The 15,021-nt window shown below is 35.9% G+C and overlaps 1 protein-coding gene across 4 annotated transcripts; it reads right to left on the reverse strand.

Annotated features, from left to right (window-relative positions):
- Positions 1 to 661: 661 nt before the first annotated feature.
- Positions 662 to 13,934, reverse strand: papolg (poly(A) polymerase gamma). 4 transcript variants are annotated; one of them, XM_053502619.1, is made up of 22 exons: positions 13,798 to 13,934; positions 11,891 to 12,061; positions 10,008 to 10,074; positions 9,844 to 9,925; positions 9,631 to 9,740; positions 9,450 to 9,503; positions 9,251 to 9,362; positions 9,049 to 9,138; positions 7,543 to 7,681; positions 5,899 to 5,971; positions 5,674 to 5,794; positions 5,176 to 5,260; positions 4,961 to 5,014; positions 4,737 to 4,856; positions 4,508 to 4,617; positions 3,554 to 3,678; positions 3,265 to 3,428; positions 3,048 to 3,154; positions 2,676 to 2,884; positions 2,361 to 2,441; positions 2,139 to 2,198; positions 662 to 2,054 (listed from the first exon to the last, which is right to left on the reverse strand). In XM_053502619.1, the coding sequence occupies exons 1-22, from the start codon at positions 13,812 to 13,814 to the stop codon at positions 1,956 to 1,958; spliced, it is 2,250 nt and encodes a 749-aa protein (XP_053358594.1). In that variant the 5' UTR covers positions 13,815 to 13,934; the 3' UTR covers positions 662 to 1,955. The 4 variants fall into 4 exon arrangements, with proteins under 4 accessions (XP_053358594.1, XP_053358595.1, XP_053358593.1 ...); XM_053502620.1 differs by having other exon boundaries at positions 663 to 2,054; positions 11,891 to 12,058; XM_053502618.1 differs by having other exon boundaries at positions 663 to 2,054; positions 2,361 to 2,444; positions 11,891 to 12,058.
- Positions 13,935 to 15,021: the final 1,087 nt, after the last annotated feature.

The following is a 15,021-nucleotide window of genomic DNA, read 5'->3' on the forward strand; positions in this document are numbered from 1 at the left end:
AAACTTTAGTCGGCGCGATGATGCCAAACCACCTAAACACATTCGGTAAATGCAAAAGATCAGAGTAAACCTAGAACGCAAACACGGGTATGGATGAGCTATTACATGATCATGCTATTTTAAAAATGACATTTAAAATGACTCGGTTAGTGAACTACAGCTACGTCTAAAGGGAGGGTTTAACTACCCTAAACTACATCAGACAGAGACTCGCTACTGCCATTACTGGACAGGTCTCTTCTACAAAGCTTTATTCCGATCATTAGGCGCGACCTTCGGTAACTTTGCATGGCAAATGGTCAGTAAGAGGTGTACCACAGGATGGTAACCAGGCACCAAGTGCACCAAGGCACTTACAGACACCAAGTGGCGCACCCATGAAGTCGGCACCCGTTCTGTTTATATTACGACCTACAAAAGGGAATTGGAGAGAGAGAAAAAAAAATATCACACTAACAATCCTCGTTAGTGTTGTTGCCGCTTGTGTAAAAAGCAGCGTTTTTTTTTAAAAGAAAAACGTTTTTGTGTAAAAAGCAGCGTTTATTTCCGAAATGGGCGACGAAAGGACCAAGACAGGACGATTCCACCAAACTTCCTATGAGGAAATGGATGTGTGTGAGTGCACCACGGTGGAAATTACGGAGTATATAACCAAATTGATGTGCAGTGAGGACAGCAGACGTTATGGGGTTTTGTAACTTTTTATGGTCTCAGTTTCAATGAGGCAGAATACATTATATACAAAAATACGTATTGAAATAGAACTTTTGCCCTACCAAAGAAAAAAAAGACACGTGTATATATATATATAGTTTGTATTTCCCCCCCAAAACAAGTTCAACACAAAATGTCAAAACCTGTTGGTGGAATTGAGGTTTGAAGAAATCTCAAACTGCAATGCCTGCAATATAAAAGTTATTCAGTACAAATCAGCAAATAAATAAAAGGTGAAGAAACCCCAACTGAGTAGCAAGCCTCGTTTTAATACTTTTTTTTTTTTTTTTTTTTTTAAACTGTACATCTATGGAGGGAGCAGTGGTTTGTGGGGAGACGCGGCACATAAAATTTTTATCTCATTTTGCTGGAAGTAATATGCGGCTGCCAACAAAACCTCCATGGGAGGTGCAGGGGTCAAGCCCTAAAGTCAGGGAATAAATCTTTCACTCACTCAGACAGAGACAGACAGACAGACACATGTACGTCACTCTAAGCTCATACTGCAATAATATAACTCATTTCAGCAAAAACACAAACTGAACATGACCTGCTCTGTCCTTCCTGACCTTACAAAGTATATCTAACCTTAGCCTTCACATTTTGTTGCAGAAGCGGTAAACACATGCTAGGTCAGGGGGTCAATTTTGTTAAATAGGTCATGTTTAGGACGAGGCAGGCCCACTCAGCTCTTACTCAGCCTTCAAAAATGTCCTGGGTTAAAGACTATTCAAAACCATGACAAGTCCTAGCAAAAGACTGAGAAGTGGGGAAAAAAAAAGGGAAAGGAAAAATAAATCTTTTACACAAAAACTTTTTTTTTTTTAAACTTTTTTCTTTTGTTAGTAAAAACAACAGAATGGTATAGAAAGATTAACAATGACTTTAAAGACATTATATACAAACTACATCTACTGTACAAGTTACATCTGAAAACATGTTCTGGTGTCCATTTAGCAAGTATTTTGACACATTGAGGCAGTATATTGATATTAAAAAAAAAAAAAAAAAAAAACAGTCTAATACTTTTCACTGATATACTGATGTTTTATAATGTCTCAAGGAAGATCAGACGAGCACCTGTGGCAGCTTGTAATTAAAAGCTTTGATGCTGTCCACAGGTTGCCTGGCTCTCTCAAGTAGCCTCCAGGCACAGTCTGAATGATGGTAACTTAAGTTTGGGAAAAAAATAAATCCTGGAATGGCTGACCCATTTACCATTACCTATGGAGGGTTCATTGCTATCGGTTAAGAGTGAGTCTGATTGAGTTCTTTATGACGCGCAGGTTGCTTGTAGGTACTGGTGAAGACGCATCTGGCAGTTCTTTACTGGGCAGTCTCTGAAAAGTCAAACAGACAGATGTCATACAATCTGCTTTATTTTGTATTTAGATGAATGACAAAAATCCCAAAATATCAAATACCTGTGTCCTTGATGTATCAATAGTGGGAATGGGCATAGGCTTTGTAAAAGCATGACCATCCTGTTTAGAAGAGATTTTAATAGATATTTTAAAATATAATATATATACACACACATTTGAGATTATACAAATATTCAGTAAGGATTTACCAAAAAGAAAAAACCCCAAAAGAAACCAAAGTATGTAATATATATATGATTTTCAAATGTAAACTAAACTTACCCCTGCTGGGTCATCAACTGTTTCCTGGCCATTAGAGGAAGGAGGGTATGGTTCCTTAAATGTATAATCACCAGAGAAGACCTGCTGTACAAAGATAATAGAACATACACCAGAAGCCTCTTGAGAGTCAAGTACAAAATAGTCAAGTGCAAATACCTTATAGTTATAGTCTAAATGAGTATAGAGAAGAAATTCTAAAAAATGCTAAATCTGTTTTCTAGCAATAAATGTTACTTGCATAAATTACTGTGCATCTGAAGATTCCAATGAACATTTAATGACATACAACAGTTTTGGTGGTAGTGGTCTACTTACCGGCTCTGTGTCCTTTAGTTTCTTGTGTGGTTCCTCCAGTGAAGGTGAGTGGGGCCTCTTGGGTGCAGCTCCATTAACACCATTGGCCAGGTCAGATGAGCTGGTGTTGGGAGGGCTCAGGCGTGGCATTACGTTTCGGCCCACCACCGTTGGAATCGTACTCCCTGTGACAGGCACTGTGGGCTTGGCCACCTGAGTGACTGATGTCTCTGATGTGGGACAGCAGGAATGCGAAAGACAAACGTTAAGAGTAAATACAAATGACCACGTTTTAAAAAGTGACGATAGCAAGAATTCGTATATGTAAAGAATATGTATTCTTTACCATTACAGATTTTTGGGAGGGGGTTATATCAGACAAGAAACACTCACTTGCTCCGATAACTGGAATTGACATTCCTGGCTCTTTCTTTGGAGGAGATGATGGAGATGGGGAGCTATCCACAAACATGGGAACTGAAGGCTTGGGTGGGGTAATGCTAAAACGGCAGAAAAGAACGGAGGTCAAGATGGGAAAATTAAATTTACATTAATATTTAGAATTGCAATGATGCATATAAACGACAAAAACATTTCTGACTAGAATTACCTGTCTTCAGGAGTGGAGGCTGACTTGCAGCTTTTGGTGACTGGGGTAGGAGAGCTGAACGGGGTTCCTGTATCTGTGTCTCTGGAACTGTCCAGTTGACTGCCATCCAGTGAACAGCGCTTAGACCCACCACCATTTGAACTGCGATTCAGATCTCCCAAGCTCTGAAGAGTTAGTAAAAATCACATCAATAATCTGAGCTGTGCAAAACTAACCAGTTATTAATAATAAAGAAACATGTATCCATTTGTACAAGTTGTATTAACTCTTATTTTAAGTAAACTTCTACCTTCTTCTTGCCTCTTTGCACGAGCTCAGCAGGCAAGTACTGATGAAGCTGCTTCTTTCTCACATGTGTGGCTTCGATGGTCATCCCATCCTTTAGCATGTTAATGTTACTGGCTTGCCTGTAGACTGCACAGAAAACAGCTTTTAGCTATACCAAAAATCTTTATCCTTTTAACATTAAAACTGTTTTGAAACTATGTAAGCTACGGAAAAAAATAACTAAATACAGTGGAACACTGTGTTGCGAGTAACCCAATTTGAGAGTGTTCTGCAAGACGACTAAAAATTAAATACTTTTTGACATGTTGAGCGAGTCTTGATATATGGTGTACCAAGTATCATCGAGTATCACGTGGCACATATTTTGTGGTTGTTTGTGTAGGACGACTTTCACGCAAACCAGTTTACAGATAGAGACTCCCTCACACACAGACACCCACCCACTAGCTTGCAGAAAGGGGGAGGGGGGGGTTGCTGTGTAGGATGACTTTCTCTCTCTCACACACACACACACAAGTTTACAGAATAAAGACTAAAGCCTTTAATTGGTAAACTTGTGTGTGTGTGTGTGTGTGTGAGAAACTCATCCTACGACCCGTCTGCAAGCAAGTGTGTGTGTGTATGCGTGTGAGTGTGCACGCGGGTGTGTGTGAAAGTCCTACACAGAAGTCCCCATCCCCCCCCCCCCCTTTCCTCCTCTCCCCTTTCTGGTCTCAATCACTACAGCCACAATTTTTGGTAGGTGAAGTGCAGGTTAATTTGTTTTATTATTACTTAATATTTTATGTATTATTTTTATAATATTTTTGGGTTGTGGAACAAATTGTGTTTCCATTATTTCCTATGAGGGAAATTCACTTTGATATGCGAGTGTTGATATACAATGATGCTTGTGGAACAAATTATGCTCGCAATCCAAGGTTTCACTGTTTTTCAAAAAGTAAATAATAATTACCAGTGTCTGTAAAGGACTGTATGTCATAAGTCAGATCAATGTTCACACAGTCAGCATTCTCCAACTTTTTGAAAATTATTCCAATGAACCACATCGAAATGAAGTCATTTCTGTAAAAACAAATAAAAGCCTCACAAATAAGCATATGACATGGCTTAAGCCATAAAAACACAAGACGACTGCAATAAGGTTTTGAATAGTGTGTGGACCTTACGTGAAGGACACTTACTCACTACGACCCTCCTTCGACCAGGGAAAAGACTGTGGATTCACGTGAGCAAGAGTGATGTACTCATTTCGCTCCAAATTGCCAACCAGGACTCTAATCTTCGACTCAACCAAACCAACCCTAAAGAAAGCAGATTAGCACATGAATAGGACTATCCAGTGTGTTATTCAGTGTCTCTTATGACTTCATAACCATTTGAAATTTTCAAAAAGACTATCATTTACCATTCAAGGTGGTTCTCCTCTGTTGATGCACTGGCAGTAAGCACAATGTAATGTCTGTATGCAAAAGAAAAATGTGTGTATGTTAAAAAACAAAAAAAAACAAAATTTAATTAGATTTTAATTTAATTTAAATAGTTATAATGTCTCAGTGTATATGCAACCAATCAGTAAAGACTTATAAAATTATGGTATTAATCATATGTTATTATACATACTTGTATTTTTGAAAAAAGTTTGGTGGCTCGAACAACTTGGACCATTCAGCCTTACCCTGAAGGATTTCATCTGTAACTGTAAGGCCTAAGAAAAGAAAACAAGTGTAAATAGCATTAGTGTTTCCAAAATGGGGCTTGGTAACCCCAGGAGTCTGGGATGCGCAGCTATGCATAGAATCACTTAGTGTGTATTGAACAAGCTGTATTTTTATTTACTGTTATGATCACAATTCTCCATGAAAGCTAGTAATTGGTTATTGAGGTCAGTTCTTAGCCCATTTGGTCTCAAAAACTAGAAAACAGCTGTCCAATAATAGGTTGCATTTGCAGAATTTTTTTTAAATAAACAGCTGCATGGTTTTTTACAAACAAAAAAAAAATCTGTACACATTTAATTATAATAAGGACATATATCTGCATTGAGGGATGCATGAAAAAAGCTACAAAAAGTTTGAGAACTACTGCAGTTGTGTATGTTTGCATTCACTTAAAACAAACCATATTTAAATTCTTCGCTCATGATGGTACGAGTGGAGGTTGACACGTTGTAGGTAGAATTCTGCTGGGGATATGCAGGTGTGATAATCGGCATCAAATGGTACCTGTCCGATGGGTTTACCTAGAGCCAAAACAAGTAATAAGTCAGAGGGGGTTTAATATAAAGTATGTTTAAGCTTTCATTCTTAGTCTTCAGGTGTACTTGTTTATCAAACATGGGCTTACCCGTGGATCCCAGACTGGCAGATTCAAGTTACTATCTTCAGGTTGCTTTAAAAGCACAGGGTTTGGCCACTCCCTAATGAGCAATAAACAAATAGACACATTAAAATGTACATTAAGCAATATATCTACCAAGTCCAGTAACTACATTCCCACAAATTACACATCAAAATATATTCTGTGACCTCAATTTATCAGGGACACCAGCTAAATGAGTTGCTAGCTAAATGAGTAAACAAGTGACCTTACTGACTTTCAATGTGGCTCAGTACACACAAATGGCTTGTGATTTGTGTCACCCAACTGTTTTCCAAACTTTACTTTTCTTTCCTTTAGTAAACTGCACAGTCTATGAATCTCAACCTTATTTAGAACATTCATGATGAGATGGAAAGTTCTGCTTAAAGAAGTAGTGCAGTTGAGTTCCACATGGTTCATTCATGCATATAACCATGGAGCATTTTGCAGAACTTGTGCCCAGACAAATCCATGCCATGAAAGACCAAAGAAAGAGGCAATTTAAAACTAAAAACTGTTTACACGTTTAGTATCTTGATGTGTAATAATGTATTTCCATTATGATTTGGTTCCAACTGTGACATCGGCTTTATGATTTAATGCAATTTCAACAAGATTAAAAACTTAACTTTTAATAAAGAAATGTGTTAACTGAAAAGACTTGTATATTTTTGTATAACAAACAAAACATGCTATGATTCCATAGCAGCATTTTAAATAGAGCAAGGTGTCAATGAAACCAGAATTAGAAGTCCTCCGCATTCCACAAACTCTGCCCAATTTCTACGGAATTGTTCTTCAGTGAAGTAGATCACAGCAGGGCTGGTTATCATTTGAAAGGTATCAAAAGAGCTCTTTTTAGCGGTCGTACTGTGGTTGTGTATAAAATAACCTAATGTGTCAGTCTATGTGATCGGCAGCTCACCGTCACATTGCTTTCTATAGACCTCTGGTGTTCAAACCATTGCAGTGCAAGCCCATAAAATGCATAATTAATAGAACACAGACATACAAGTTGTAAATTGCACATTTCCATGTCAAATTTTTGTATGCGAAGCAGCAATGTCTTTTCTGATGTACTGTTTAACCCCTAATAGAGTCTATATTAAAAATTAAATAAGGTTCAGCCTGCACTGCTCTCTTAATGAAACTACAGCAACGCTAAAAATTATGCAGTGGCTTATGTAAAACTGCAAGTGACAAAAGTGAAAATGAGAACATTTTGTAATGAAAATCAGAGGCCTGTGCCTATCGAAAATTGAGAGTGCAAAGTTAGTCCAAAGTTGAGAATATTTTTAAATAAACTGCACATGTAAAACTAATTTTATTTAATTTAGAAAATTTATCATTTCTGCAGCTGAAATGTACACATTTTAATGTAGGTAATTCACACACTTATTAATTTAATATTTAGAAAATATATTCAAGTAAACGTCATTGTTAACAAGTCTTAATATTGTGACATTTTATGTATTGTAAAAATCTCTGGTAGCATGAAGTGATACCTTTTCCATACTTTCACTACTAGATGAAATGTGCTTAATTGAAATGCTTATGATAAATAATTATTAAAAGTTATGAACTGTAATAAATATACAGCTCGTGGAACATTAATTTTAAGAGTCATACCATTTGGAGAAGACAAGGAAAAATTTGTGCACAAGTGTGGCAGCCACAGCATTTGGGTAAAGTTGACAGGTTCTGGCCACCAGCATGGCCCAAGAGACACCACCAAGGAATCCAAGCATGTTGGAGTAAATCCCACGACCTGGAAAGAGATTCGGAGAAGGGGGGGAAAAAAACAACAAAAACAAGAATGAAGACTAGATTGCACATCTAAATATTACTTTAAATTTAGTGAGTGTGTTTGTTTAAATTCAAAACATTGACGCATTGCACACATTTTATTAATATGCAACAGCCCTCCTCAAAAATGCAAGCAACAAAAAACAAATCTGAATGATTTCAGTACAGTTTAGGCGCCCAAGAGGGTTTATATAGGCTGTTCTCTGGCGACCCCTAGTGGATATTAACTAGATTTCACTTTTTTATAGCGGGTTAAATCAAAACATTTTCCGATTTTAAAATATACTTCATGTTTAAATCTAACCTAATCGCAAAATTAGAAATGAACATAAATGTAGTTGTAAAATGTCTAACGCCATGTGATGTAACTTGAATAAATTCTATTCAATTAAATGACATGATTTTAAACCTAATGCCCATTTATTATTTCTTGCCTCTTCTTTTTTTATATTTCTCGTTATTATTTCTTGTTAATTTTTTTTTTTTGAGGTCACGGGCAGTCATGTAAGCATTTCACTAAATATCGTACTGTATATGTGACAAATAAAATTTGAAACACAAGTCATACAATGCATATTATACTGTAAATAAAAAATGGAAAAACCAAAAGGTTGCTATGAGATAAAAAGTTTTAAACAAAATGTACTACAGGTGAAGAATTACTTGGAAAAAAAAAAAAAAACGAATACAATCCAAAATAAAAAATTAAATTGAGTCAATAAACAAAAGGTATTCCCCCATAGAAAATGCTAGACCAAAAAACAAATTTATTATATTATAGTGTCTAAAGTAACATTTTAACCAGAAATAGAGCTTCCAAGTCAGCTAAAATGTCCAGGTTTTTATTTTTTTAAATTTTTATATGGTTGTGCACCATAAGTGCCAAAGGCTCTCCAGAAAAGGATGCAGTCATGTAAAGATATTTTAATTCTAAGGATTAAGTGCAGATTTGGACTGTGGGTGTTCAAACAAGGCAAATGATTGATGGATGGATGGATGGATGAATGGATATACACACACACACACAGTATATAGAGTATATACACATACAGCTAAATGCTGCTCTATGACCAGCAGTGTTAGGGGACATTCCTTTTAAAAGTTACTAGTTACATTACAAAATTACTGTCTTCAAAATGTAATCAGTTACATTAAACACATTAATCACATTTCATTAACTCCTTTGTGATGCGTTACACCCAACACTGATGACCAGTAGATTTTTATTAAGTATACTTTTCAAAACCATGTCACAGAGGTAAATTTTACAATATAAAATCTGCATTAAACACAAGGATCAATGGAAGAAATGTTCCAGTTAATGCTTACGCTTAGCCCACAGTTTGATGGCCCGTAGAGTAAGTCTGAAGTTCTCTTTGTTGGGCACCAAGTACAGGATTTCATCAGTAACACGACAACCTGCCGAACATGGCATTGAGAGAAAAGACAGGTTAGACAAAAGAACAACTTCAAACAACGTGGTAAAAATTTATGAGGTTAAGAACATACAGAAAGAAAAGGAAAGAATTACCATTTAAACTGCGAATACATCTAATATCCAGGTTTCTGAGCAGCGAATCTCCTCTAAGGTCCAGGTTATCTGGGATTGACTGCAGGGCAAGCCTTGCAAAAAGAAGATCAATCTGTAGAAGAGAATGTTCAGATCAAAATCAATAATGTTTGCATTATACACAAATAAACATCGTATCTTTATTTTGTGTCCACTCTACCTCAATTCCATCAAACTTGAATTTAATCACTGGTACAAATGCATCTTCTACAGCCTGAAATAGAAATATTTATATAAATAAATAAAAACTAATAAATAATAATAATAAAAACTCATCTTATAGACATTAGGACATAATATCCACCTAAACAAATGAAAAGAAAGTAAAGAGGAGGATTTACCCGTAGATCCTTGATCTCATCGTGCTGTTTGAGTTTTTCAAAAAAAGATGTGAAAAAATCACTCCTTTCGACATGACGGGGTGCCACACACAAGGCATCTATATCAGCACCTGCACATTTGTACAATTTAAGGTGTTGATTCATTATAATCAAAAGCCGCAACTGGTGAAAATGTCTGATTAAAAGATGCCACGGATCAAGAGTTAAGTGTACCTTTTGTGTGCACTCCCAGTCTATAAGACCCAAAGGTAAAAATTTTGCCCCCAACGTTTGCTACAGCTGAGGGTGGCAGATTCTGAAATAGAAAACATTAATTTAGGAAAGAGTACTCTTTCACCTAAGGACAAAAAAGTGGTAGGATAGGTAGGTAGGTTTACCTTTGATTCACTGATCTCTGCAATCCACTCTTTAACAAATGAATTCAGTTTACCAAGAACTGCAAGCCTGTAAGTAAAAAAAAAAAAAACACTTAAGTTTAATTGCCACCGTTATCAGTAAACTGTAATTGCGACACTTAATTTTGTAGCTTGTTGGAACTTTTAATCAATACAACATGATAATCCTTAAATAATAGCTTGATTATTAAAATCAGAGCAATGAAAATGACTTTCATGCTACAGTACAGTTCTATAATTCTCGTCCCACCCAAAAACAGTTGTGTATTGAGCTTGCGGAGTTGACGACAGCAGCATGTCAATTATGTGTTAAAAAAGACATTAAAAAAGCCTGATAAAAAAAAAAAAGACATTCTCTGCGTATTGGAAGTTGAGTAGCTTGATTTTGGTAAACGGTGTCACGATGCAAAGACAAAACTGCTGCCTCACGAACTGCCAGAGCAGGTCACACAATCATTTTAAAAGCAAAATTAACAACTGGATGTGATTTTTTTTTCCTTATGAAAGGTGACAGGAAGATGCTGAATGACTTAGATAGCTGAAGTAAGACAGACAGATATTTTCAACATCATTCATTAGAATATGTTCTTGCTGTTTTCTCATCTTGTTTATCATGCTGTGGGTTGATACCACAAAGAAAAGTTAAACTGGCTTTAATGTTACTGAATGGTACCACTGATCATTTAAAGAGTGCTGGATTAACATTATTGGTAATCCAGAACTTAACAGCACTTAACTTAACATTATTGTTAAAAATTTCTTGTTCTTTAGAGAATGGTGGTTATTCCTGATTCCTGACACTGAAATGTGTCTGAAGTGTGAGCATCACTGTGTCTGGTGAGACAGGTACATACAGGTCATATGGATCAATGTTATCAATCTCTACAAGTTTCTGGAAATACCACTGCTAAGTACTGGCATTTAACTTCTCTCTGTATGGCCCCCTTTCTTCAGTTTTCCCATTTTTCAATTTCTTTGCTAGAGAACACCATATTATACAGTACATATAATAACTCCACCCAACTCTGCTTTACTCTACATCAACGTATTTTTGTCATAAATCCCCATGGCAGTCAATCAGCATTACAACCACAGATGATGGCATCTTCCAAAAAAATGCAATGCCGTGTGGAAAAGGAAAAAAAGCTCTGAAGCCTAATTGGCTCATGCAACTAATCAAGGGCAGACAAACCGCTTTAAAAATCGCACATGAATTTTGATTACTTACCACACCTACTATACAATTAACTAGAAATTTTATTAGCCTACAATTTTATACAGCCAGACCAAATAGACAAACTTTAAAATCCAATTCCATGAACCACAAAGGGTGAAATTTATTTCACTTTGCTATAAATATAAATCACGAGCAAACAGATCACTTGGAGAACCAAAACATTTTGGGTCCAACATACTTAGTCTTTTTCTTCCTTCATGTCTCCCATGAATTGTTTACACCAATGGTGACACTCGTGATGCTGTCAAACTTACATAGTGCACTACATATTCATTAAGACATCATCTAAGATTAAAATAATAGTAATAAAAAAACTTATTTAAAAGCTTGCTTAAAACATCACCTTAAGGACACAAACATTAACTTTATATGTAGCTTGGAAAATACTTTTAATGTAAAAATTTAGAGAAAGTTTACCATAAATGACAACATTCTGAACCCATCCCAGTGATCAATTATCAGGGCAAAAAATGGCTTTTGTTCAATGACTAAAAGAAGTTTGTGGGATCTTAAACATCTTTTAAGATAAACATAAGATATTTGTTCTTCCACTGAATACAAATATCATTAACATTTAAACAGTATTAAAATATCTCCTCATTTGTTCTCTCTACCTTAAAACGCTCACCTGTGATTAAGCTCATCTTCATCCTCAAACACTCCAAAAGGTTTCATGGCCTCTATGAGTTTCTGGGTGTACATGTGATCGATTTCACGGGGAAAGGCCAGGCTGATTGAGGATGTGATGCCATAGTGTTTCTGAGGCTGCTGCCCACCAAGCATATTATTTCCCGAACTGCTGAAGAAAGAGAGGGGACAAAAACCACAGGAGTGAGGGACAAAAATAGTTATATCCATGTTAGCTGTTGAAAATACCCGATATTGTTTTTTAAATTGATATATAAAATTTAGTGCCATCTGACGTTATCCATTTAATCAATTTAAAGTTGATCAAATAATTTAATCAAAAATAATTTAGAGAAAATGTTAGAAAAATCTATATACAACGAATTACTTGCTGCTGCCAATTAGTTAGTTGCCATTACTAAAATGCTGATGATCGCCACAACATTTCTGGAAGAGTTCTGTCTTGGTGGACACATAATCTAGACCTCAAACTTAATGTTAGCAGCACTTAACATAAAAGAGATTGGACTAAAAATGGTTAACCAAAATAAAAAAATATATAAATAAATATATAAAAATCAGGGTTGTTATGGAGCCACAATAGGATGGGTTTTTACATATCCCTCCCTCTGAAACCAACAATAAATCATACTACTGCAAAACTCACTCCAAGCATGTTTGTAATTTCCTTATAGAGGATTGGTATTAAGCGAACAGAAGAGGATGACTTTGGTGTCTTTGGCAAATTTTCTCAATGCCAGTACGTCTTACAACAACAGTATATAAATACTGACAATCCAAAATAAAGTTGTGCGCAAAAAGTAAGTAAAAATTTGACATCTGACAGCCTTTTCTTATCTGCTAAACATACAAGCATGGGAAAAGTGAAGAAATACATTTTGCAATAAATTCCTATTGTTTTTCCCACCCTTTTGAGAGTTTTTGAATACCATAATATTTTTAGTCTCATCGCACATTACCAACCTAAGGGAATATAATAATTAAATGTCTGTGTCAGGCAGACAATAATCCAAATCAATATAGTAAATTACTATATAATATAATAATAATAATATAATATAACAATTAAATGTCTGTGTCAGGCAGACAATAATCCAAATCAATATAGTAAATTACTACAATACAATCCTGTTATGCTGTGTAGTCACTGCACTTGTTGAATGTTGAACAAAACAAATAAATAAAAAGAAAAACGATAAAAAATTCTATGAATTGATGTACAGTAACTCCACACATGGCTGTGACACACAAAAAAAGAACACTAGTGCACTAAAGCATGCTTTTTTATACTTATATTTCAGTATGATATTATCACACATCCTGAGTAAAAACACTTCTACCACGGATTTGAGTTTGTGTAATAAGGATGCTAGCCCAAGTCCATAGCTAGTCAAGGGTCGCTTGCTGTGGCCAACAAGTTCAAACTGTCAAACGGTTATCACAACATTGTCACATAACCAACTATAGTGAGTAAACAAACAAACAACAATGGATCAAACATGTTACAGAGGCAGGTTAAGTTGATTAACAGACAGTCCAGCGGTGCTAACCTCAGCGCCCTTATCCGATCTAACGTTCCTCCAAACTAACCGCCTCGCCTTGTAAACAAATAAATATTATATAATATTATCTAAAATTAAAATGAACGCAAAAAACATTATCCCATATTTAGATCTAAATCGATTCCATGGTTCGTGTCTTGAGCATTCGTTTTCATCAATAAGAACACTATTTTTATAAAGGACATTTTGGTTGTTGATGTTCTCTCTCTGCACGCTAGCTAATACAAAATACGCTAGGTGGCTAATTAGCATAGCCGCGGCTATTTCAATATCTACAGCAGTAAATTCACAACAGAAAGCCTGCTCTTGTACGGCACTGACTTACGCTGACATTTCTTTCATGACCCTTCGTAGAAAATGCCTAATATTTTTAAATCACACTTAAAGAAAACATTAACTCAGCTAACAGCAGCCCCGTCTCTTTTTATAACAATAGTTGCTCTCCAATATGGCGCCCACCGGCCAACGGTATCCCGACAGGCTTTGCGCGAATACCCGAATCCTCTTCACTCTGCTGCACCGGAAACGCCTCCAAGTCAGTGCAGACTGCGCTCTTGCGTTTATATGCTAATATATTGCGCAGATTTTATGAGATTTACATAATTTAACTGACGATATATTATATTTTCGACATACTTAGGAACCTGTAATTTAAGAAACATCAGAAAAATACTCAATATATTCGTAAATTCAAGTCCCTTACTTCATGGCTTATATATTGTATATTTGCTGCTGGGGATTCTGTTGCCTGCTCAGTGTATCTGACTGTGGAACTCTCATCTTCTTTGGTTTTTGTTTAAAAAAAAAATCTAACAGAAAAAAACCTCATAGACTTATTCAGATGCAAAAGCATTAGGTACAAAATCAGCGAGGTTAACAATGATTTGTTTGTCATTCATTCTATTATTTTGGTCAGAGTAAGTGGATTCTGAGCCTATACCAGAAACCCTGAGTGCAAGGCAGGACACCCTAGATCGGACACCAATACAACAAAAATGTATTTTGCCCTGTGTCACACACGACAGGCAATTTAGGTATGCCAATTTGCCTAATCTGCATGTTTTTGGATTAAAGGAAACCAAAGCACAGGAATCAAACCCAGAACCTGGAGGTGCAAAGCCAAAGTGCTAACCACTAGACCAATGTACTTTTTTGCATATTTCTCACACTTAAATTAATTAGACCACCAAACAAGTTTCAATATTAAACAAAGATTACCTTTGTAAAATCCTTTAAAAAAAAAAATTTCATTTATTGAAGGGAAAAAGGGTTTTCCAAACCTACCTGGCCCTATATAAAAAGTAATTGCTTTCTAAAACTTATATAGTGGGTTGTAGAAGAATCATGAGTGTTTCCATTATTTCTTATGGGGAAATTTTTGAAATTTCGAAAACAAATTATGCTTGCAATCCAAGGTTTAACTGTAACTTGTTGTGCCACTCTTGGCAGCCATCAAGCGTTGAGGATAGTTGGCACCAAATACTGTAGGTGTTCTGGAACGAGCTGTACACTTTCTATACTTACTTCGAGGCTGCAGCTAAAGACGCTA

Source organism: Clarias gariepinus, chromosome 8, assembly GCF_024256425.1.
Source record: "Clarias gariepinus isolate MV-2021 ecotype Netherlands chromosome 8, CGAR_prim_01v2, whole genome shotgun sequence".
Taxonomy (NCBI): Eukaryota; Metazoa; Chordata; class Actinopteri; order Siluriformes; family Clariidae; genus Clarias; species Clarias gariepinus.

Bases quoted from the DNA above. Each gene is read 5' to 3' on its own strand.
- papolg (XM_053502617.1), bottom strand. The intron at 9,504-9,630 runs GTAAATCCTCCT...TTTCTATTTCAG, and splicing joins ATGAGATCAAGGATCTACGG to GCTGTAGAAGATGCATTTGT. The intron at 2,199-2,360 runs GTAAGTTTAGTT...TCTTCTAAACAG, and splicing joins CAGTTGATGACCCAGCAGGG to GATGGTCATGCTTTTACAAA.